Source organism: Periophthalmus magnuspinnatus, chromosome 8, assembly GCF_009829125.3.
Source record: "Periophthalmus magnuspinnatus isolate fPerMag1 chromosome 8, fPerMag1.2.pri, whole genome shotgun sequence".
In the NCBI taxonomy this organism is placed as follows: Eukaryota; Metazoa; Chordata; class Actinopteri; order Gobiiformes; family Gobiidae; genus Periophthalmus; species Periophthalmus magnuspinnatus.
The window spans coordinates 29608277-29630470 of record NC_047133.1 but is presented as its reverse complement, the minus strand read 5'-3'; the positions used below and the strand labels follow the sequence as shown (position 1 = coordinate 29630470).

The following is a 22194-nucleotide window of genomic DNA, read 5'->3' as shown; positions in this document are numbered from 1 at the left end:
AAATAATAGCGCCAAACACCCATTAAAGACGTTATTGATGTGGTTGGAAAAAGAGACTCAGGATGTGTTTAGCCTCAGACCTGGCCATAGACCTGGCATAGACCTGGTTCAGCCCCAGATTAGACCTGGCATAGACCCACCCAGTTTAGCCCCAGATTAGACCTGATATTGACCCAGTTTAGCCGCAGATTACCAGATTTGACCTGGCACAGAACTAGCACTGAATTTAGTAACTTGAGCATTATTAACTTACAGTACTTCTACTTGAGTGTAACGTTTGAGCCGGTTCTGTCGTGAGTTTAGTTACTTATGCACAAATAATAGAAAATGCATTTTATTTATAATTGACGAAAATAATTTTTATGCACGTTTCTGCCCAAAATAAGAAAAGTTGACGGCTCGGTCCTATCCCTGATCTGATTGGCTGATCGTAGACTCAACATCCAATCAGCGTTGAGAATTTATACGTCATCATTTAATGCCGGAAGAGGTGTCAATGTGACAAAGCAACCTCAGCTCAGCTATAAATGCGTCTTTTCTCCTCCGAAATGGTTTAACGTGAAGATCTCGAACACCGAGGGTTGGGTTTAGTATGAGCCCGCTTTATAGCTCGTTTAAATCCGTTGCTTTGCTGTTTTCCAAAGGTAAATCACTTTTTCCGACGGCCCCTGTCGTTTCACGCCGAATCTCCCTTTTTCCTCGCAACGTTTTCCAGTTTATCCGCAAAATGGCGACTAACAGCTGTAATGTTAATAACAATAGTAATACAGAGGGAAAACCGCAGAAGAAAGCTAAACTAAAGGAGCCTCTGCGCCGAACCAAGACGAAAGAGAACCGGCAGAAGCGAGGAGACGTGCACAGCCCCTCCACAGTTTACGTGCAGGTGGTGGGAGCAGGGACCCGAGACAGCCCCGCTTCCCTCTACGTCTTCTCAGAGTTTAACAGGTGATTCTGTACAGTATGGAGGGTCAGAGGAGCAGGGACCCTGGACAGTCCCGCCTCCCTCAAGTGCTTCGCCAACCAAGTTTATGTATATTAAATAAAGTTATGAAATAACTGCATGTAGGGTCAGAGGATGCAGAGGAGATGGTCAGAGGATGTAGAGGAGAGGGTCAGAGGCGCAGAAGAGGGGGGCAGAGGATAGGGTTTAGAGGAGATGCGGAGGTTGCAGGGGATATAGAGGAGGGCAGTCAGGAAGCAGAGGATGCAGAGGGGAGGGTCAGGAGCAGAGGAGAAGGTTTAAAGGAGCAGAGGAGGTGGTGAGAGGATGCAGAGGAGAAGGTCAGAGAAGCAGAGGATGTAGGGGGAGTGTCAGGAGCAAAAGAGGGTAGAGGAGGGTAGTCAGAGGAGAGGGTCAGATGTTTTTAAAGCTCTATCTTATTTCTATGACAGATACTTGTTTAACTGTGGAGAGGGCACTCAGCGGCTGATGCAGGAGCATAAGTGAGTGTTCTGGATAGTTTTGTCTCATTTTTTTTTTTTTAACCATTCTTGGTGTAACCAGAAGTTTTGTTTCAGATTAAAAGCAGCGCGTCTCGATAATATCTTCCTCACGAGGCTGAGCTGGGAGAACGTGGGAGGCCTCTCAGGTGAAACCATTTAAACTCAAGTTACTTAAGAGTCATGTGTTTATGATTACAGAGTTGGTCAGGATAACATGGCTCAATAATGATTTTTTTCCCTCATATTTATCTCGCCAGCGAGACGGATTATTTTTGAGTTCACAGACTGAGGTCAGATAGAGCAGGGTCCTTTTTCACCTCAGGGCCCAGTCTCATATTAAATGAGTTATATTTTTCTGATTTCGTGGCTCTTGGGGGAGGCTTGTGGCCCGACTTTGGGTTGTATGGTTAAGAATCTCTACTCCAGAGAAACGATGGATCTGAAATGAACCAATCACTGGGCAGCACTATAGTTTGGGTCAAGCCAGCAACAAACAAGCCAACAAACATGGCGGTGCCAAAAGATAAACTTTTTTTTAGAGAAAACACAGTTTAGTTTGAGACGTCCAGAGTGAAGATAATAATAATAATTATTATTATTATTATTAAGTCCAAAGTCTGCGCCTCTTTATTTTACTGACAGAGGCTGTGGGCTGCTCTTTACAAAGACCCTGAGCCCTGTGTCTCTGTGTGACAAAGACCCTAACCCCTGTGTTTTTTTGTGACCGAGACTCTGACCACTGACCCCTATGTTTTTGTGTGACAAAGACCTTGACCCCTGTGTTTGTGTGTAACAGGGATGATTCTCACGCTGAAGGACACTGGCGTCCCAGAGTGCGTTCTGTCTGGACCTCCACAGCTGGTCAGAAAATAAACTTTACTAAGTACAAACTATTAAGGACAAAAAGAAAACCACAGAGTCCTTCACTTAGAACAGAGTGATTATCCTCCTCTCAGCCACGAGGTTGTGGTTTAAAGTCCTCACTAGAGGTTGTGGGTTAGATTCCTCACTCTTTGGAGGTTGAGGGTTAGATTTGTCACTCTGTAGGTTGTGGGTTTGACTCCTCATCTCTGGAGGTTGTGGGTTTGACTGCGTCTCTGGAGGTTTTGGTTAGATACCTTCACTCTCTGGAGGTTGTGGGATTGAGTCCATCTCCCTGGAGGTTGTGGGTTGTATTGATCACTTCTTGTTTTACAGGAGAACTATCTTAGGGCTATAAAGTCGTTTTCTGGACCCCTGGATGACATCCAGCTGTGTGAGTATGTACAATGTTGAAGTAGAGTGCATTCAGATAGTTGGTTGTTGAAATCCTGCTCTAGCTGGTTCTTAAGTCATTCTGTCCTTCAGCAAGACACCTCACCAACTTTACACATGTATGAATATAATGAGTGAGTGGGTCGATCACAGATTCCATCAGATGTAGTTTACCTTATGAGAACATAGTATATAGTAGTACTTACCGGTCTGGAGGTATCTTTATTACTAACTATTACTGACATGCATGCATGTTGTGCCTTTTGGCAGCGGTGCGTCCGTACACAGAGAAGTCCCACACTGATGAGACCATGACAGTGACACAGGTGCCAATATTTGGTATGTACCTCACTCTCACCACCTGGAGGCCTCACGCTCACCACGGGGGGAGTATGTACCTCACTCTCACCACCAGGGGGAGTATGTACCTCACTCTCACCACCAGGGGGAGTATGTACCTCACTCTCACCACCAGGGGGAGTATGTACCTCACTCTCACCACCAGGGGGCGTCTTAAAACTGACACAAGCCTTACTTGCATTAGTTGCTGTGGTGTTCCTTGTAAATATAATAAGTACTTATGTTTTACAAATGTTTTTAATGTGTTTTCTGTCTCAGCTCAAGCGACGAGTCCCACAAACACAACACAGAGCTCGAGCAGCAGCAAAGCAGGTACAGTACCAACAAGAAGGGGGCGCTGTAATTATAATTCATGTATTTGAGTCTATAAGCAGCTTGGTCAAAATGAGGCGCTATGTGCTGCATCTAATTAGAGAGAGTCGTCTTCTCCACGTGTTAAGATGCTAGTGTTTGTTACCTTTACTCGAAAAACTTTGCTCTGGTCTCTGAGAGCTGTACAAAGTGCTTATAAAGTCATCATGGTGAGTAATTAGGATGTTCTAAATGCATAAGATAAATGAGGAATAGCTTTGGATCAAACTGTTTAAAATGAACAAATTTTGTTTTTCATGTTTTTAACTCTATTTAAGTCTGTTTTAACGTGGACATAAGTATCTGACTTTTACAAAGACTTTTAAAGAAATTTTTATATAAGAATAAATTTAAATAACCTTTTAAGGTTTTTTCAGCTGACTCCAGACTTCGTAGAGATCCGTCGCTGGTTGTTGCCTTCATCTGTAAGGTGGGTCTTTTACATAATTATAACATCATTCAGTACACAACAGATGGAACGATAGAATATTGTTCTAAATTTTGGAGATTTGAGCTGAAACAATGTAAATAGACGTGTGTTCCTTCTGTTTGTTTCTTGTAGCTCTTTAAAAAAAAAAAAAAATTTAACATTTAGAACAGAGTTTTGCCAAAAAGTCAATGAGTTTCAATATACTTGTTGATGGACTAAACTTCTAAATGTGGTATCATAACAGGTCTCACACTGGGAGCGTTCTATATGTATGTATATGGTGGAATATTCAACAGTTACCATGGAGACACAATTCAAACACAAGTTTTATGTCTGAAAACTCAATAAAAACTGTATCTAAAGAGCACATTTTTGGGAGCCTGCAGTCAGTCCGAGCTCATGGTCCTGTAATGTTATTTGAGAGGGCCTTGTTTAACAGCAGTAATCATCTGTTGTGGTTCAGGTAAGTCAGTTCTATATGGTCAGATTGTGGTAAAATAAAGCTCAGATTAAAGTCTAACAGAGCAGTGCTTTCAGTTAGCTTCACACCTCCAGAAAATGTTAATGATATCAGCTGCAAAGTATCAATAGTATTCCATCATATTACATATATTTTCGGTCTGGTTCACTATAATTTCTCTATTTTTTTTTAGCTTCATCCAAAAAAGGGAAACTTTCTGGTGTCTGAGGCCAAGGAACTGGGTCTGCCCGTGTGAGTATCAAAATAAAATGAATTTATTGAACTGTCAAAGTAAAACAGATTTATTAAACTATCAACATGAAACAGATTTATTTAGTTATCAAAATAAAACAGTTTTATTAAACTATCAAAGCTGACTTATTCAACTGTCAAAATAAAGCTGATTTATTAACCACTTAGTGTTCCGACGGCCTGCCTGCAGGCTGTCACCTTTACGTTACAACTTTACAGCAATGTACATGTATTTCTGTGTCACCCACACAAACAATCTACACATCAAATGAAAGCTACGGCATTCATCTTTCTGAATATGTAAACCGTTTACACCTCTAATCACCACAGTGCTGACAGGAAAGCCGTTTTTACAGAGAAGTCAGAAATGTGGATTTGCTCTTCACTTACCATTGAGCGCTCTGGTTCTGTCAAACATCAACATATTCACACAAAGTTGGTCTCATTCGTTCCGTAAAGGTCCAGAGAATATAATCCAGTCAAGAAATTATGTCCACAAAGGAAGTTAGAGCCTCCATGTCCAATCTGCTGCAGGAAAGTGAAATCTGTTCCGTCACTTCTCTGCATTTCTTTTTTCAGTTTCAGGCATAATAAACTTCTGACAGCGCCAACTTTGTTCCTCAGCGCAAAACAAACTTGTTAGCTTGTGATTTACACCAAAGTTGGCCAATAAGGTGGGGGCTGTGGGTTACTGGAGCCGCGGACAGTAAATGAGAGCTACAGATGACTGAAAGAGTACGCCCCACTCTCCCCCTTGTAGAATCAAGCTGTTACATTACACACGTTTAGTGATGTTTTCCTCTTAAAGCCCATGAACTGCGGAACACGCTGATGCATGACATGCAGTGGTTTACTGTAAACAGACGCGTAGCGTAATTTTACGCAGCAGTTTTGCGTTTTAAACATGAGGAAACGGACAAAACAAAGGAAGTACGCGCCCGAGGACACTGTGGATGTTTGTACAAGTTAAACTAGAGGCATCTCGGACCTGGAGCGGTTCGTGGAACCGAGTGAAGATCTCATGGTGGACTCGGGAGCAGAGGACCTTATGTTTTGATGGACTGGATGCTGTTCCTGATCGGTGAGCGTGGTTTATTCTGCTATTGATTTAATTGTGGGTCAAATGTGTATCATGTGTAATCATTAGCATTAGCTAATGCCAATCTGCGCCCCCCGACCACCACCAATCACCACGCACACACAACTTGGGTGAAGTGTCTTGCCTAAGGACACAATGACAGAACTAAGGACACAGACAGACAGAAATTGGTCATGTACAGTGTGTTCTCAGTTTCCAGTGTGTGTTTGTTTACATTTTGAAGTGTGTGTGGGTTTGTTGATTGTTTGTTTGATTGTGTGTAGTTTGTAAATATATATTTATTTTTGACCCATAGCACTTGTTTTGACTGTATTTTATATACAAATATACATTTTATATTGTGTTTTGATATATGTAAATGTACAGTAATAGAGCAGCTGGGTGTGCAGATACAGATTGTTCTGAGTGTGAGTTTTCAGTAGAGCCTCACAGATGTCTGTGGGTTGAAACATTCAAACGTTATTGCACTTTTTCCAAACGTTCTCCATTCGGATCGGTTTGGAGAGGCCTGGACTTACTCATGATAAAATGATTGTAAAACTCTCATTTTTATAGGTATTGACCTCAAATTTGAAATGTAAGTGGTCAACAGTCTTGTCAGTTGAGGTATGGTGTATTTTTGTCCCCAGCTACCTACTGCAGCTTTCTACACCTTCATTTTCACAATTTTTTGGCGAGGATGAGAAAAAAATGTTTTAATGTGTGTTCCAAAGTGTATAAATCCTCAGCAGACAAACTTACAGTGATTCTGACGCCTGTGGGTAAAACTATAGGGTGTTACTTTTACAAAGACCCCAAACTAGTGCAGTTACTACTGAGGGTTCAATAATGGTGATTATTTTAATTTGGAGAGGTCAGAACAAAGGCAATTTCACCAAAATCACCCGGAATGCTAAGGACTCTAAAACTAAAACCAATTTATTAAAATAAAACAGATTTATTACAGATTTAAAATGGTCCTCTCCAGAGCACTAAATGTTAAATATCTGCTGTATTTTAGTTTTAAAGCTGCACTATGTAACTTTTCTAGTAGTCCGCCATCTGCTTGTCTCCATGGAGATGTTATTGTTTAGAATGTTCCACAGTACAGCATTAAACTTATCTCCATAGTCACTTGGTGCTATTAGGCCAAGTTACAGGTCAGATCTGTGGAGAGGTGACTCACAGAAAGATTGTATGTTTTTTATTTGAATAAAAGTTTAATGCCTAACTGTGGAACATTAAAGGAATATCCCCCAGAAAAGCTCCATGCTTTAATCTGCAGCATCTAACTTAAATAAATGTAAATAGTGTGTGTTATATTTGTGTTCAGAGGCACAGCAGCAATCGGACCCCTGATTAAGGCACTGAAGGAAGGTCGCAATGTGGAGTTTGAGGGGAGAGAGGTGAGTCTGACACACCTGAAATGAGTTTGTGTTCATCTGAGAAGAAAATTAGTGTATTTATTTGACGAGAAACATCAAAATAAAACTGAGAGTAAATGAGTTTATGTATTTATCTGAGGAGAAAAGTCAAAATAAAACTGTAGTTCATACTCGTTTACCCTCAAAGATTCACAATGTTCAGATTTATATTTTTAAAGGTCGAGACGAGGTGACTGAAGCTGATGTGATTATAATGAAACAAGGTGACTGAAGTTGAAGTTTATAAACAAACAGTTCAACACAAATCAGACATTTTAAAAATGAAATGCCTGAAACAATGACATGTTAATACAAGGAGCCGACAGAAGCAGAAGGGTCCAGAGCCTTCTGCTTCCGCTCTAAAGCCTTCTGCTTCTGCTCTAGAGCCTTCTGCATCTGCTCTAGAGCCCTTTGCTTCTGCTCTAGAGCCTTTTGCTTCTGTCTAACCCAGAGCTGTTTGTTTACAACAGTACAGCAGTGCTAGTGGTGATCCAGATGTAAAACTTTTTTGTGTGTGTATTCAGTATATACATATTTAAACTCTTGAGGAGCACATTTAAAGGCGTGGAACAGAGAATGCTTCATACTTCCCCTTTAAACTCCCTGTGTCTCTAGATCTGTCCGGAGCAGGTGTGTACTCCCACAGACCCAGGTCCAGTGTTCTTGGTTCTGGAGTGTCCCTCAGAGGAGTTCATCCCAGAAGTTTGCTCCAACCCACAACTGCAAAGGTCAGCCACATAATCTCTGCCGTGACCTCTGACACTCTTATTTTCTTTTTTCGTTTTAAAATCTAAAGGTACAATAGAAATAATCGCTGACTACTAAAACACATGTTTGTTGCAGCCCTTTATTCAAATTGTGCTTTTCACTTAATTTCTATGAATCTTGTAAACACTTATCTTCGGAGCATGTGACAGTGGTCACGTTATCTTAGTATGCATATGCGTGCTATCCCTGTACGTTTGTCTTGTTGTAGACACGTGTCGGGGGCAGACGATCCGGCTGCTCTGGTGGTCCACATGTGCCCAGAGTCGGTCCTGAGGTCAGGGCAGTACCAGCACTGGATGGAGAGGTCTGTGACCAGAACCAACATCTTAAAACATACCTGGAGATGTTTGGTTTTATTTCATTTTCTAGAATGTTTCACACTACAGCAATAAATACTTGCATTTAGTCAATAATTTTTAAGTTAAAAAATACATACATTCTTACTACTACGAACACCAAGTTACAGATCTAACCTGTAACTCAGCATTTCAGTTCTCTGCAGGAGATGGTTCCAGATATTAAGTTAGTTTGTTTAGGATCAGTACACATGCTTTTAATGGTAAAGTTCTGAATAAATACACTGGTGGGTCACCTGTGTCTCCATGGAGACGGATCAGTTTAATGCCATATTGTGTTACGTAGTACAGTTTGAAACACTCTCATCTCCAGTTTTCCCTCCTCGACGGAGCACCTGATCCTGAACGAGAACTCTTGCACAGTTCATAACGTGCGCAGCCACAAACTGCAGACTCAGCTCCACATGATCCACTCAGAGGTGTTTCCCCGACTGCATCGGGTCAAAGCTCAGGTGAGGGGACTGCGGGGAGTCAAGGCTCAGGTGAGGGTACTGCATGGGGTCGAGGCCCCGGTGGGGGTCAAGGCCTAGGTCAGGGTCAAGGCCCAGGTGAGAGGACTGCACGTGGTCAAGACCCAGGTGGGAGTTGAGGCCCCAGTGGCAGTCGAGGCCCAGGTGAGGGGACTGCAGGGGGTAAAGGCCCATTTGAGGGGACAGCAGGGAGGGTCAAGGCCCAGGTGAGGGGACAGCAGGGAGGGTCAAGGCCCAGGTGAGGTGGTGGGAACTGCGGGAGGGACAAGCCCCAGGTGAGGGGATTGCAGCGGGCTAAGGCTCAGGAGAGGGGACTGCTTCGGGTCAAGGCCCAGGTGAGGGGACTGCAGGGGCGTATTTTAATGTTAACATTTATATAAACTTACATAACATTCTCTGTGTGTTTGATACTAGGAGCCTCAGGCCACTCTGCACGTCCCAAACATCCGAGCTGAGTGTCTGCTCAAGTATCAGCTCAGACCGGTCATGGGCTGGCACAGGTCAGTGTGTCCAGCAGATGGGTGTGATTGACAGGTGAATCATTTAGATAAAATCTGCACATTTTTCCTGCAGAGATGCGATTCCGGTCTGTGATGATGAGCAGTTCATGCGAGAGGCATCTGAGGTCCCTCTGTTTGTGGAGGAGGTGGAGAAGAGCAGAAAACTGTGTTCCAAACACCGTTCAGACACAGGTACGGCAGGTGCAACCATTACTACAGGAGTGACACTAGACGAGGAGTGACACGACAGTTGCAGTGGGAATATAGGAGTAGTGACACTACAGGAGGACTGAGACTACAGGAGTGACACTACAGGGGTGTCTCTCAGGGCAGCTACATCCCTTTTGTGCTTTTGTGTTTCAGAAGTAGCAGGGCCGTATCCAGAGGTGGTGTTTTTAGGCACCGGTTCAGCTCTGCCGATGAAAACCAGGAATGTCAGCGGCACTTTGCTCAATATCAGGTCTGAATTACACCAGTGTAATTCACTCTTACAGAGTTCCCACAGGGTCTTGAAAAGTCTTACATTTCATTTGGGAAATTTAAGGTCTTGAATTATCTTAAATTGGGTAGCCTGGCAAAACCAGACTGATGTCGCATTTCAGTCTGGTCCCCACGTCCAACGCAATGTGCTCGTACAATCAGAGTTATATTTGGGTGAAATGAATGAGCTCAGTGGTCACTATCATTAAAAAAAAAATAAAACCAATACGGGCTGGCCATGCATATTCATCAGTGACCAAACTCGCATCTTTGTAAAGTATTGAGGAAAATTGGGGTTTTAGTCTTAAATTTGAAGCACCAGTTTTTAAGACCTTCCTTTTATGCACAAAATGATTTAAATTAAAGAATGTGCATGTTTTAGATTATTTATCAATTCATTAAGACCTGCCATGTAAATAAGAATCAGATGCCCAAAGCTACAGTGCAGGGCGGCTGTGGGTTTCAGGGCGGTAGTGGATTGTACTGGACATGTAAATCTGCCCAATGATAAAATCCATATTTGGATCTCATTTCCATTTTGTTTGCTGTTGTCTGACTTGGTGGTGCAGCCCGACCCAGTCCCTGCTGTTGGACTGTGGAGAGGGGACATTTGGGCAATTGTGTCGTCACTACGGAGACCAGGTGGACGAGGCTCTGTGTAAGATCACCTCTGTGTTTATATCGCACATGCACGCTGATCACCACACGGTAAAAGCAGGACAAATGACAGCTCCAGTCCTGATGATCTACAAGTCTGATGAGTGTCTGTGTTTTAGGGGCTGCTCAAACTGCTGTACCAGAGGCAGAGAGCACTGGTGAGGAATCCTGCTCCTGCTTGCTCCAGTCTGCTCTTGTGTGCTTCTGCCTGCTCCTCTCTGCTCCTCTCTGCTCTTCTCTGCTCTTGTGTGCTCCTGCCTGCTCCTCTCTGCTCTTGTGTGCTCCTGCCTGCTCCTATCTTCTCCTGCCTGCTCCTCTCTGCTCTTGTGTACTCCTGCCTGGTCCTGTCTACTTTTGTGTGCTCCCGCCTGGTCCTGTCTACTTTTGTGTGCTCCCGCCTGGTCCTGTCTACTTTTGTGTGCTCCCGCCTGGTCCTGTCTACTTTTGTGTGCTCCCGCCTGCTCCCGCCTGCTCCCGCCTGCTCCCGCCTGCTCCCGCCTGCTCCCGCCTGCTCCCGCCTGCTCCCGCCTGCTCCCGCCTGCTCCCGCCTGCTCCCTGTCAATGAATGAATGAATTAGGCATGGTCACTGTTCCATCTGAGTTCATTGTGTGTCTCAAACCCTGTAATAGTCTTAGTCAGTAGTATTTGCTTTGTGCTTTACATTTCGGACCCTGCTGTTCTGTGCAGTCATCTCTGGGTCAGGACTTCGCTCCAGTGTTTCTGATGGGCCCGACTCATATCATGTCATGGCTGAACCAATATCACGAGGCCTGTGAGGACCTCCTGAAACACGTCAGGTCAGTCTCACTTTCACTTTTAGTTTTTACAGTTTAGCCAAAGGAAAACTTCAGTCACAAGTCACAAGAGTTTAAGAGTGAAGCTATTTGGCTGCTCATCCAAGAGACCTCTTCTGATTACTTCTTCAGGTCTGGTCAGATTACTCCTGGACACTGCCTTATATCTGCCTGAAGGGAGAAGCTAACTAAATCGAAGCTAACACAGCTGTTTGTGTAATCCCTCAGTGTGATACAGAAACAAACATTTTTGGTTCTGTTAAAGTAGCTTTGTTCAGTCTATGCTGATACTGATTGTTTTCAATACAGGTCAGTCGATGGCTGATGAGTTTAATAGATCTATTCTGATATTTGGGGGCCAATATGCAGGGCTGATTTTTTTTATTTTGGGCCGATATGCAGGGCTGACTCTTATTATTTTTGGCTGAATTTATTATTTTGATATTAAACCTTTATGTGCTCCAGGAGGCAACATATTGAAAATTACCGTAAATTTCAGACTACAGAGCGCACCTGAATATATAGCCGCACCAGCTAAATTTGAAGAGAAAATCAATTTTGTACATATATAAGCCGCAGGTTTTCATATTGTAACATGAGATATTTACACAGAAAGACGGTGCACCGACACGCTTTTTTTTAAACTGTGCCTAAAAATTGGCATCAACATGGGATGAACACACCTGCAGGTTTAGAAAATAAAGCTGCACCAACACGGAAAATCGGCTTTTATTTCCTCTTAAAACTTCTGTCTTTTTACATTGACCAAGTTGTGTTCATTGATGCCGAGCTTACGTGCAGCGGCTCTATTTCAGGGGTCGGCAACCCGCGGCACCAAAGCCGCATGCGCCTCTTTCAGCCTTATACTGCGGCTCTGCGTGGCTTGGGAAAATAAATTTTAAGTATTTAATTGAAGTGGGGGCGGGTGCGGAGAGATCCGGGTAGCAGTCGAAGGCGGGGACCTCGACGACCGGATCTCCGGACATGGAGACTAGCTCTGGGGACATGGAATGTCACCTCGCTGGGGGGGAAGGAGCCTGAGCTTGTGCGGGAGGTTGAGCGTTACCGGCTAGATATAGTCGGCCTCACCTCCACGCACAGCTCGGGCTCTGGAACCCAACTTCTTGAGAGGGGTTGGACTCTCCATTTCTCTGGCGTTGCCCGCGGGGAGCGGCGGCGAGCTGGTGTGGGCTTGCTCATTGCCCCACAGCTCAGCCGCTGCGTGTTGGGGTTCACTCCGGTGAACGAGAGGGTCGCGTCCCTGCGCCTTTGGGTCGGGGACAGGTCTCTCACTGTTGTGTCGGCCTACGGGCCAAACAGCAGTGCAGAGTACCCGGCCTTCTTGGAGTCCCTGGGAGGGGTACTAGACAGTGCACCAACCGGGGACTCCGTTGTTCTCCTGGGGGACTTCAACGCCCATGTGGGTAACGACAGTGACACTTGGAGGGGCGTGATTGGGAGGAATGGCCTCCCCGATCTGAACCCGAGCGGTGTTTTGTTATTGGACTTCTGTGCTAGTCACAGCTTGTCCATAACAAACACCATGTTCGAGCACAAGGGTGTCCATCGGTGCACATGGCACCAGGACACTCTAGGTCGGAGGTCGATGATCGACTTTGTTGTCGTGTCATCTGACCTCCGACCGCGTGTCTTGGACACTCGGGTGAAGAGAGGGGCTGAGCTGTCAACTGATCACCACCTGGTGGTGAGTTGGATCCGCTGGCGGAGGAGGAAGCCGGACAGACCTGGCAGGCCCAAGCGTATTGTGAGGGTCTGCTGGGAACGTCTGGCGGAGCCCTCTGTCAGGGGGGTCTTCAACTCCCACCTCCGGGAGAGCTTCTCCCTGATCCCGGGGGAGGTTGGAGACATGGACTCCGAGTGGGCCATGTTCTCCACCTCTATTGTTGATGCGGCTGCTCGTAGCTGTGGTCGTAAGGTCTGTGGTGCTTGTCGCGGCGGCAATCCCCGAACCCGGTGGTGGACACCGGAAGTAAGGGATGCCGTCAAGCTGAAGAAGGAGTCCTATCGAGCCTTGTTGGCTCGTGGGACTCCTGAGGCAGCTGATGAGTACCGGCAGGCCAAGCGTGCCGCGGCTCGGGCAGTCACAGAGGCAAAAACTCGGGGTTGGGAGGAGTTCGGGGAGGCCATGGAGGAGGACTATCGGACGGCCTCAAAGAGATTCTGGCAAACCGTCCGACGCCTCAGGAGGGGAAAGCAGTGCTTCACCAACACTGTTTACAGTGCGGGTGGAGGGCTGCTGACCTCGACTGGGGATGTTGTCGGGCGGTGGAAGGAATACTTTGAGGATCTCCTCAATCCCACTGTCACGTCTTCCGAGGAGGAAGCAGAAACTGGGGACCCAGGGGCGGACTCGTCCATCACCCTGGCTGAAGTCACTGAGGTGGTTGGCAAGCTCCTCGGTGGCAAGGCTCCGGGGGTGGATGAGATCCGTCCTGAGTACCTCAAGTCTCTGGATGTTGTGGGACTGTCTTGGCTGACACGTCTCTGCAACATCGCGTGGCGGTCGGGGACAGTACCTGTGGAATGGCAGACCGGGGTGGTGGTCCCTCTGTATAAGAAGGGGGACCGGAGGGTGTGTTCCAATTACAGGGGAATCACACTCCTCAGCCTTCCCGGTAAGGTCTATTCCAGGGTGCTGGAGAGGAGAATCCGACCGATAGTCGAACCTCGGATTCAGGAGGAGCAGTGTGGTTTTCGTCCTGGTCGTGGAACACTGGACCAGCTCTATACTCTCCATCGGGTCCTCGAGGGCTCATGGGAGTATGCCCAACCAGTCCACATGTGTTTTGTGGATCTGGAGAAGGCATTCGACCGTGTCCCTCGTGGTGTCCTTTGGGGGGTGCTCTGGGAGTATGGGGTCCGGGGCTCTTTGCTAAGGGCTGTCCGGTCCCTGTATGACCGGAGCAGGAGCTGTGTTCGCATTGCCGGCAGTAAGTCAGACCTGTTCCCAGTGCATGTTGGACTCCGCCAGGGCTGCCCTTTGTCACCGGTTCTGTTCATTATATTTATGGACAGAATTTCTAGGCGCAGCCAGGGGCCGGAGGGGGCCTGGTTTGGGAACCACAGGATTTCATCTCTGCTGTTTGCAGATGATGTTGTCCTGATGGCTTCTTCGAGCCAGGACCTGCAGCAGGCACTGGGGCGGTTTGCAGCCGAGTGTGAAGCGGCTGGGATGAGAATCAGCTCCTCCAAATCTGAGGCCATGGTTCTCGACCGGAAAAAGGTGGTTTGCTCTCTCCGGGTGGGTGGTGAGTCTCTGCCCCAAGTGGAGGAGTTCAAGTATCTCGGGGTCTTGTTCACGAGTGAGGGAAGGATGGAGCGTGAGATTGACAGGCGGATCGGTGCAGCGTCTGCAGTGATGCGGTCGCTGTATCGGTCCGTTGTGGTAAAGAAGGAGCTGAGCCGGAAGGCGAAGCTCTCGATTTACCGGTCAATCTACGTTCCTACCCTCACCTATGGTCATGAGCTTTGGGTAATGACCGAAAGGACAAGATCGCGGATACAAGCGGCTGAAATGGGCTTCCTCCGCAGAGTGGCCGGGCGCACCCTTAGGGATAGGGTGAGGAGCTCGGTCACACGGGAGGAGCTCGGAGTAGAGCCGCTGCTCCTACACGTTGAGAGGAACCAGCTGAGGTGGCTCGGGCATCTGCTTAGGATGCCTCCTGGACGCCTCCCTAGGGAGGTGTTCTGGGCATGTCCCACCGGGAGGAGGCCCCGGGGAAGACCCAGGACACGCTGGAGGGACTATGTCTCTCGGCTGGCCTGGGAACGCCTTGGGGTCCCACCGGAGGAGCTGGAGGACGTGTCCGGGGTGAGGGAAGTCTGGGAGTCCCTGCTTAGACTGCTGCCCCCGCGACCCGGCCCCGGATAAGCGGAAGAAAATGGATGGATGGATGGATAATTGAAGTGTATTTTATTTGTGTTAGCTCTTTTTTGTTGTAGTTTAAATTGGAAGATTATTATGATCTTAAAATAAAATTATATTTTCTTATTTTTCGCTGCTCAAAATAAGCGTCACACTCGCGGAACAATGTTCAAAACAAACACCGCTCACGTCTCACAGACACAGACACAGTCCTGCGTAAAGAGCCCTGATTTTCAGACGCTGTGCGCACAGGGGTCAGGAGCCAACTTTCGCCCGTCCCTAATGACACACTAATAAACTCGCCCGTAGATGTATCATGAAAATCCTGCTGGAAATCGCCACAGAAATCTATTTGATGTAGTAGCAAGTATATTATCTGCTCTTGTCTCCGTGATGACGTATCACGTATAACACATCAGACACGTCGCCCAAAAGTAGAGCCACAAGCGAGTGAAAATGAGCCAAAACAAAAGTCTTTGGAGAGCTTTTAACAAAGGGGAAAAGGACAACTGAGGAGCCAGAAGAGGAGACTACGACCTCCAAGAAAAAGAAAGATAAATTTAATAGACAATGCCTACTTAAAATCTGGGTTTGTCGCTACAGGTGACTCACGCGCAGAGTCCGCTCTGCGTAACATGCAGGAAAAGCAAATGAGGCAATGAAACCTTCAAAACTGCTTTGGCACATGGAGAATAAGCACCTGGGATTAAACGATACGCTTTTAGAGGTTGTTTTTTTTGTTGAAAGAAACTGCGGAGCAGAGTAGACATAATCACATAATCAGCGCAGAGCTCACACTGATGCAGCGTTTGGTGAGTTGTATTTTTTTATGCACTTAAGTTATTTTTGCCATATTTATCGGCCACGTGTAGAAGGCTTGTCCGTGAAAATAAAACCTACATTATTCCGTTACATTATTATTATCATACAGTGTTATCTTCATTTTAGATGTCAAAAAGTATTTGCGGCTCCCAGTGTTTTATTTTACGTGGAAAGTGGGTCCAAATGGCTCTTTGCGTGTTACAGGTTGCCGACCCCTGCTCTATTTCCTTCTTTATCTTAAAAACTGCATCATATTCATTTCATGATGCGCAAAATGATCATTCAAAATCAAAACTAGTGAATTCTTCAGAGCAGAATCTTTCCCCACGTCTCTCACTTTCACGTTTACAGCTAGAGAGCACCCCTCGGTGGCCATTATCCAGTAAAATTCCATAAATAAGCCGCACTGCTGTATAGGCCACAGGGCTCAAAGCGTGGAAAAAAAGTAGCGTCTTATAATCCGAAATTTACGGTATATATTATATTTCTATTGTATATTTAAAGAATGGAAACTGATTTATGTTCTGTAGTAAGGTACTTTTTATAATAACTACTTTTTAAAGGGGGGGTATTTTACCTCTATGGGGTATTAAAGAACAGGTATTTTACCGCTATGGGGTATTCATTTTAACATTCAGATCACCATGTTTTATTGTTTTGAAAATGCTATATTTGCCCAAAACGACATGTTTTATGTCTCGTCTTATGGTCTTCGTGCTAAGTCAGATCCTAAATAGATCGTACATTGAATTTATGTGGTATTCTTGCATTTTCCCCTCACAGTTATAAAAATAATTAAAGAAAACTTAAGTGTAATTCTAAACAGCTACTTCTGTTTGTTTAGCTTCATCCCAAACAGGAGCCTCTCTGCAGACGCAGATGGGACCAAACCCAGGACCCAGAGCCTGATCCAGGCCCTGCTAAAGAAGAACAGTCTGAGCCAGGTCTGGATTTGAAGTGGAACACTGAATAAACGCTGAATCCACTTTGTCACTGCTAAACTTTGAGGCATCTACTCTTGCGACTTTAGTTAAAACTTGATAAATTTGCATCCTTCTGGTCAAAAACCGAGCCTCGGGGCCTAAACATGGCCGCGCATTGAAGTCAGTGGATACCTATTAGACCAATCACACTGTTCCTTATAGCTCCTGACCCCGCCCTCCACACTCTTCCCCTTAGTCCTCCAGACCCTGCCCCCTCACTCTTCCCTTTAGTCCTCCAGAACCTGCCCCCTCACTCTTCCCTTTAGTCCTCCAGAACCTGCCCCTCCTCTTCCTCACTGTCCACTTTAGTCCTCCAGACCCAGCCCCTCCTCTTCCTCACTCTCCCCTTTAGTCCTCCAGACCCTGCCCCTCCTCTTCATTTCCCCTTTAATCCAGACCCTGCCCAGTTTAGCAGCTGTTTTTGAAATGTGGTGGGTGGAGTTTAGTAACAGTTTAAAGAGGACATATTCACTTTTGTGTTATCTCGTTTTGAGTTCTGTTTAGGCACATGTTTCAGTAATCTTGTATTGTGCCACATTTGAAGCTTCAGTGTTCAGGAATGTTCCATTTCTACCTACCCCCTAACTCCGCCCACTGGTGTGCACTTACTCCATTCTCGAGTTTTCTTAATCGATGATATTTAGGATTCAGCAAAGTCACGTAGTCACTTTCGTACAGATAAAAAATATATATTAGTGTGATGTGCAGCTATCCATAGGGGGTGCCATCAGCATTGTTGTGATGATGTTTACGGCGATGTCAGCTCCCACTGGGCACCGCAGTTTTCTAATGCGAAAGTCAGCAGACTTGTTTCTTTTATAAAGTGCTTTTGGATGAATATTGTGATTTAAAATGTGCAAATTATAATAAAATGATCCACAGGGGTCACAGATGAGAACCATAGAGTTGAATTTATAGTGGGCATGTTGTACATTTACGTAGTTTAAAGTGGACCTTTTGCACGTTTACATTGTTTAAAGTGGATGTGTTGTACTCGTGTCTATTTAATCTACATAAGTTTTGCAGTTTGTCATTTTCAAAGTGTATTTTTATTTACGTTATTTTTAATGCATCATTTGAGCTTTAGTCAAACTTCTTTTCTTGTTCCAGTTTGAGACGTGCTTGGTGCGTCACTGTAAAAACTCGTTCGCCTGTTCGCTCTCCCACAGCTCCGGCTGGAAGCTCTCCTTCTCCGGAGACACGATGCCCTGCGACGACCTGGTCAACATCGGTCAGTAACGTAACGCCCCCTGCAGGTCAGATTAAGTGGTAATGAATACTTCCTTTTCCCTCTGGGTTGTGTTCATCTGACATCACAACAAACTCTCTGAGCCTCAGACTGAGACACGACAGAAAGGTAGTCCCGGCTTAGTCCCGGCTTTAGTCCCGCTTTAGTCCTGAGAATCATGACATGACCAATTTCTAGAGGCATCTGTTCCCTCAATCTCAGTAATTGAGGCAAGTAAGTGTCATGCTCAAGGACAAGTATATCAAGAGAGTGGGGATAGAACCCACAACCCCCAATTAATGCCATCTGTACCTCATTTAGTCTCCTGTTTTGTGAAAGTGATGTTTGTTTTCAGGGCGAGACTCGACGCTGCTGATCCACGAGGCGACACTAGAGGACGCTCTAGAGGAGGAGGCTGTGGAGAAGAGACACAGGTGAGACACTGCTCCATATAAACGTGTCCTGGAGCAAGACATTTCACTCTCTTGTGTGAATGTGATGTGTGCTGTTGGCGGTTCGATTGCTGCATGTCAAAGTATTTAAAGCCATCATTGTTTTTGAGATGTTTTGTTTTTTTATTGTGTTGCCTGATTGCATATACGTCATCAGGCTTAAAGGTGCACTATGGGATGTTTCTGGTGCAGGCTCTGACACCTGCTGGTCTCCATGGAGACATTATTGCTTTGCCTGAAATGTTCCATATTATGGCATAAAATGCATCTGTCTCCATTAAAACAAGCAGGTAATGGGGGCGACAGTGGTGTTGGTCCCCCAACCCCGAAGGTTGGAAGATTGAGTCCCGCTCAGACCAAGTTCTGTCGTTGTGTCCTTAGGCAAGACACTTCACCCACATTGCCTAGTATGAAAGTGGTGTGTACTTGAATGATAACTGGTGATCGGAGCGGCTGATGGCGCAGATTGGCAGCCTCGCTTCCGTCAGTCTGCCCAGGGCAGCTGTGGCTACAATAGTAGCTTACCATCACCAAGTGTGGAAATTAATGAATAATGACTATAGTGTAGCACTTTGAGAGGCTTTGAAAAGCGCATTACAAGTGTAAGCCATTATTATTATTAATGGCACCAGGACAAGATGACATCAGATCTGTGGAGAGGCAAGCCAGCTCACTTTAAGAACACTTTAAGAATGTTTTTACAATAAAAACCTATTCTTGAGTCATCAAAAGTATTGAAAATCAAATAATCAATATTAAAACTGGTATAAAAAATCAAATAAAAATCAATATTAAAACTAGTATCAAAATTAAATGAGTTGGATCAAGTATAAGACACATAGACTAGTGTACGCCCATGGACCTCTATGGAACACACACACACACACGGACCACAGAGGGATTACACAGATATAAGCCACACAGACTCTGGTTCAGTCCTCGTTCAGTCCTGGTTTAGATCACGTGGGAATAGAAGACAAAGTACAACATTTAATGTGGAACATCACAGTATATTGGCTAAATAGCGTTTTTATCATGGTATCGGGATGGAGCATCGATTTTAAGACAGACGAACAGAGTCAAGTTTGAAGTGTTAGTATTGTCCATTTTGCATTTACTCATGTCACAAATTTATTGCCATACTGTGGAAGATTTTAATCAAAGCTACATCTCCATGGAAACAAGTGACAGACTCCCCCACCAGTCAATTTACATAGTGCACCTTTAACATTTTAAACCCCGCCCCTTAGCACGACGTCTCAGGCCATCGGCGTTGGGATGAAGATGAACGCAGAGTTTATCATCCTGAATCACTTCAGCCAAAGATACGCCAAGGTCCCCCTGTTCAGCTCAGACTTCAGCGACAGAGTGGGCGTGTCCTTCGACCACATGAGGGTAAGGGTGTCCTTGGACCGCATGAGGGTAAGAGGAGTGTCCTTGGGCATGTCCTTCATAGTATTAGGTTTAAAGTTGCATTATGGATCTTTTCTGGAGACATTAAAGTAGTAGCTCTGATTTTGTGTGACGATGTGGAAAAGTGTTTTGAGGACTTATATAATTTAATTCTAAACTTTTGCATCTAAAATACTCAAATTTAGTTATTATTAAACTGACTGAAGTTGCGCAGACTGTGCTGACAGCTACTGTTTTAAGCCCGATTTCAGTGACTTATGAAAACAAGTTTTTATTTATAACCAAAACTCGATACTCGTTTGTATTTGACTAATTTCTAGTTTTAAATGATTTTGACTTATTTCTTGTGAACAGATCCTTGTCATTAATGACAGTAATATTGTAGTTCTACTGTTTTATAAATGTTATATCGAACCCTGTTAATAAATGTATTTGATAAACTTTTATTTATGTGTTTTTAGGTAACAAGGCCAAGATGAGTGAAAAAGCTAACTTTTTATCTAGTATTTTATATTTTGCACTTTTGTTTCTTCAGGTGAGGTTCAGAGACCTTAAACAACTGCCGTTCCTCACACCGGCTCTGAAGACTCTGTTTGCAGAAGACCTGAGCGAGATGGAGGAGGAGAGAGAGAGACGAGAGTTGAGGAACCCCAAAGCATCTGCACCACCCAAGAGGGATAATCTGCAGCCACAAGGGGGCGCTAAACGAGAGTCAGAGACTGTCCCCACAGACGCCAAGAGGCTGAAGACCCGATGAAGTCTGAGCACTTCTAAAATATCTGAATTTTATTTAAATTAGCAATTTTTCTTTAAAAGCTGATTAAAAAGTGAATAATCGAAATATAAAAAAAAACATGTTGAATCTGATCTTTATTCTATTATTTCACTTTTCAACTTTACCCTATCTTTTCCATCTATTTTTCATAACAGGGAAAAGGCATACAGATGAATGAGTGGGTCCTCTCTTTCTCGCTCTCTCCAATCAGAAAGCAGAATGAGCCTCACATGACTCTTATTTCGGCTGCCAGGTCCAATGTTGAAATCAAGTTTTAAACCTAAAATGCCTCTGATCTGAGTGGTCACTACTTAAACCCCTGCAGCCAATCAGGACTCAGTGCTGCAGCTCAGGGAGTGAATCTGGAGGTTCTGAACATGAGGCCTGTCCATATGAGACAACCTGCAGGTAGAAACATAGAGGTGTAAGACTCTGTTTCAGTTATATCAGACTGCCAGGGACACACAGCTTAGTTAAGTTAAAATGTATAAATAAAAAGTCCCATGAGTAACTGCAAGGCTTTTGTATTCTGATTTTCAAGATTTTTTTCCCCCTTTAGTTTCTCTCAGACTCGGGGACTAAATCCTGAATGACTTTGGGAAACAGAAAGAGCACATACTAATCCCAGCCCTGAGTCTACACCAGCACAGCCCAGACATTGGACAATAAAATACTGACTTTTCATAGTAAAAGTCCAGGTTTGTTGGTCAGCGGTGCCTGTGTAAAAACTTCAGTCATTTTTGTTGCCTCCTGTTTTGTCAGGGATTTCCTCAGTTCACGAAACGCATGTGATGTTTGGTTCAGTTCTGGTTTAGACCTTGTTTAGACCTCTGTTGTATCTCCTTGTTTCTCTTTCTCCTCGTGTTCTTCCCTCTGTTGCGTCTCTCGGGTCGCAGGCATTGAGTCGTGATGTAAGGACAAACCAGATAGGAGATAAATCTCTTTGAGCAGTGACCTCTGTGTGACAGGCCTGTCCATCGCACATAACCAAACACACCACCACTAGGATGAACTCTGGTTTCACTGCTTCAGACCAGACTGTACATAAAATATATACAACTTATATATACCGTAGTTTCCAGACTATACGTTGCTGCGGAGTATAAGTCGCACCAGCGAAAAAAAAAGATTAATAATGAAGAAAATCGCACTGGACCTTTTTTTGGGGAGAAATTTATTTTACAAATTCCGAGACAAAGAACAGACATTTTATTTTTAAAGTCAAGTTATAACAATAAAATGGACAACAGACTGAAGAGCAGTACAGCATGCTAACTTAACATAACATACTGAATACGTGTCTGGTACGTTAACGCAAGCTATTAACAGTTAATCAGATAACTACGCTAACGTAACATGCCGGCTTGTCCACAAACACGAAACAGGGTTCTTTTCATTGATGTTTACTGTGGTCTTACTTCATCACAGTTCACGCCGTAGAACTAGCAAACACATAAAATGTAACATAAGTTCTAGCTTATATTACATATACACACAAAACTGCATATTAATACATGGAAAATATACATACCGCTTTGGCCTGCTAGTAAACAAATC

At 44.8% G+C, this 22194-nt stretch overlaps 2 protein-coding genes across 2 annotated transcripts in view; both read left to right on the top strand.

Moving 5' to 3' along the window:
* LOC117375417 (dual specificity mitogen-activated protein kinase kinase 4) overlaps positions 1–22194 on the top strand; it is a 49958-nt gene that overhangs the window by 12857 nt on the left and 14907 nt on the right. The gene's annotated exons all lie outside the window — the stretch shown is intronic.
* On the top strand, positions 468–20727 carry elac2 (elaC ribonuclease Z 2). Its single transcript, XM_033971709.2, has 24 exons — positions 468–945; positions 1393–1443; positions 1519–1589; positions 2240–2304; positions 2641–2698; positions 2968–3036; positions 3316–3369; positions 3786–3838; positions 4492–4550; positions 6962–7034; positions 7668–7780; positions 8029–8124; positions 8490–8628; positions 9061–9146; positions 9220–9338; positions 9510–9606; positions 10196–10334; positions 10403–10441; positions 10972–11081; positions 16631–16730; positions 17880–18000; positions 18353–18431; positions 19700–19844; positions 20398–20727. The coding sequence occupies exons 1-24, from the start codon at positions 593–595 to the stop codon at positions 20617–20619; spliced, it is 2511 nt and encodes an 836-aa protein (XP_033827600.1). The 5' UTR covers positions 468–592; the 3' UTR covers positions 20620–20727.

What these genes read in the sequence shown, in the direction of transcription:
- elac2 (XM_033971709.2), top strand. Translation starts at nt 593, where the DNA reads ATGAGCCCGCTTTATAGCTCGTTTAAATCCGTTGCTTTGCTGTTTTCC. An exon ending in AGAAGAACAGTCTGAGCCAG is followed by an intron (nt 16,731 to 17,879) that starts GTCTGGATTTGA and finishes TTCTTGTTCCAG; the next exon opens with TTTGAGACGTGCTTGGTGCG. An exon ending in TGTCCTTCGACCACATGAGG is followed by an intron (nt 19,845 to 20,397) that starts GTAAGGGTGTCC and finishes TTGTTTCTTCAG; the next exon opens with GTGAGGTTCAGAGACCTTAA.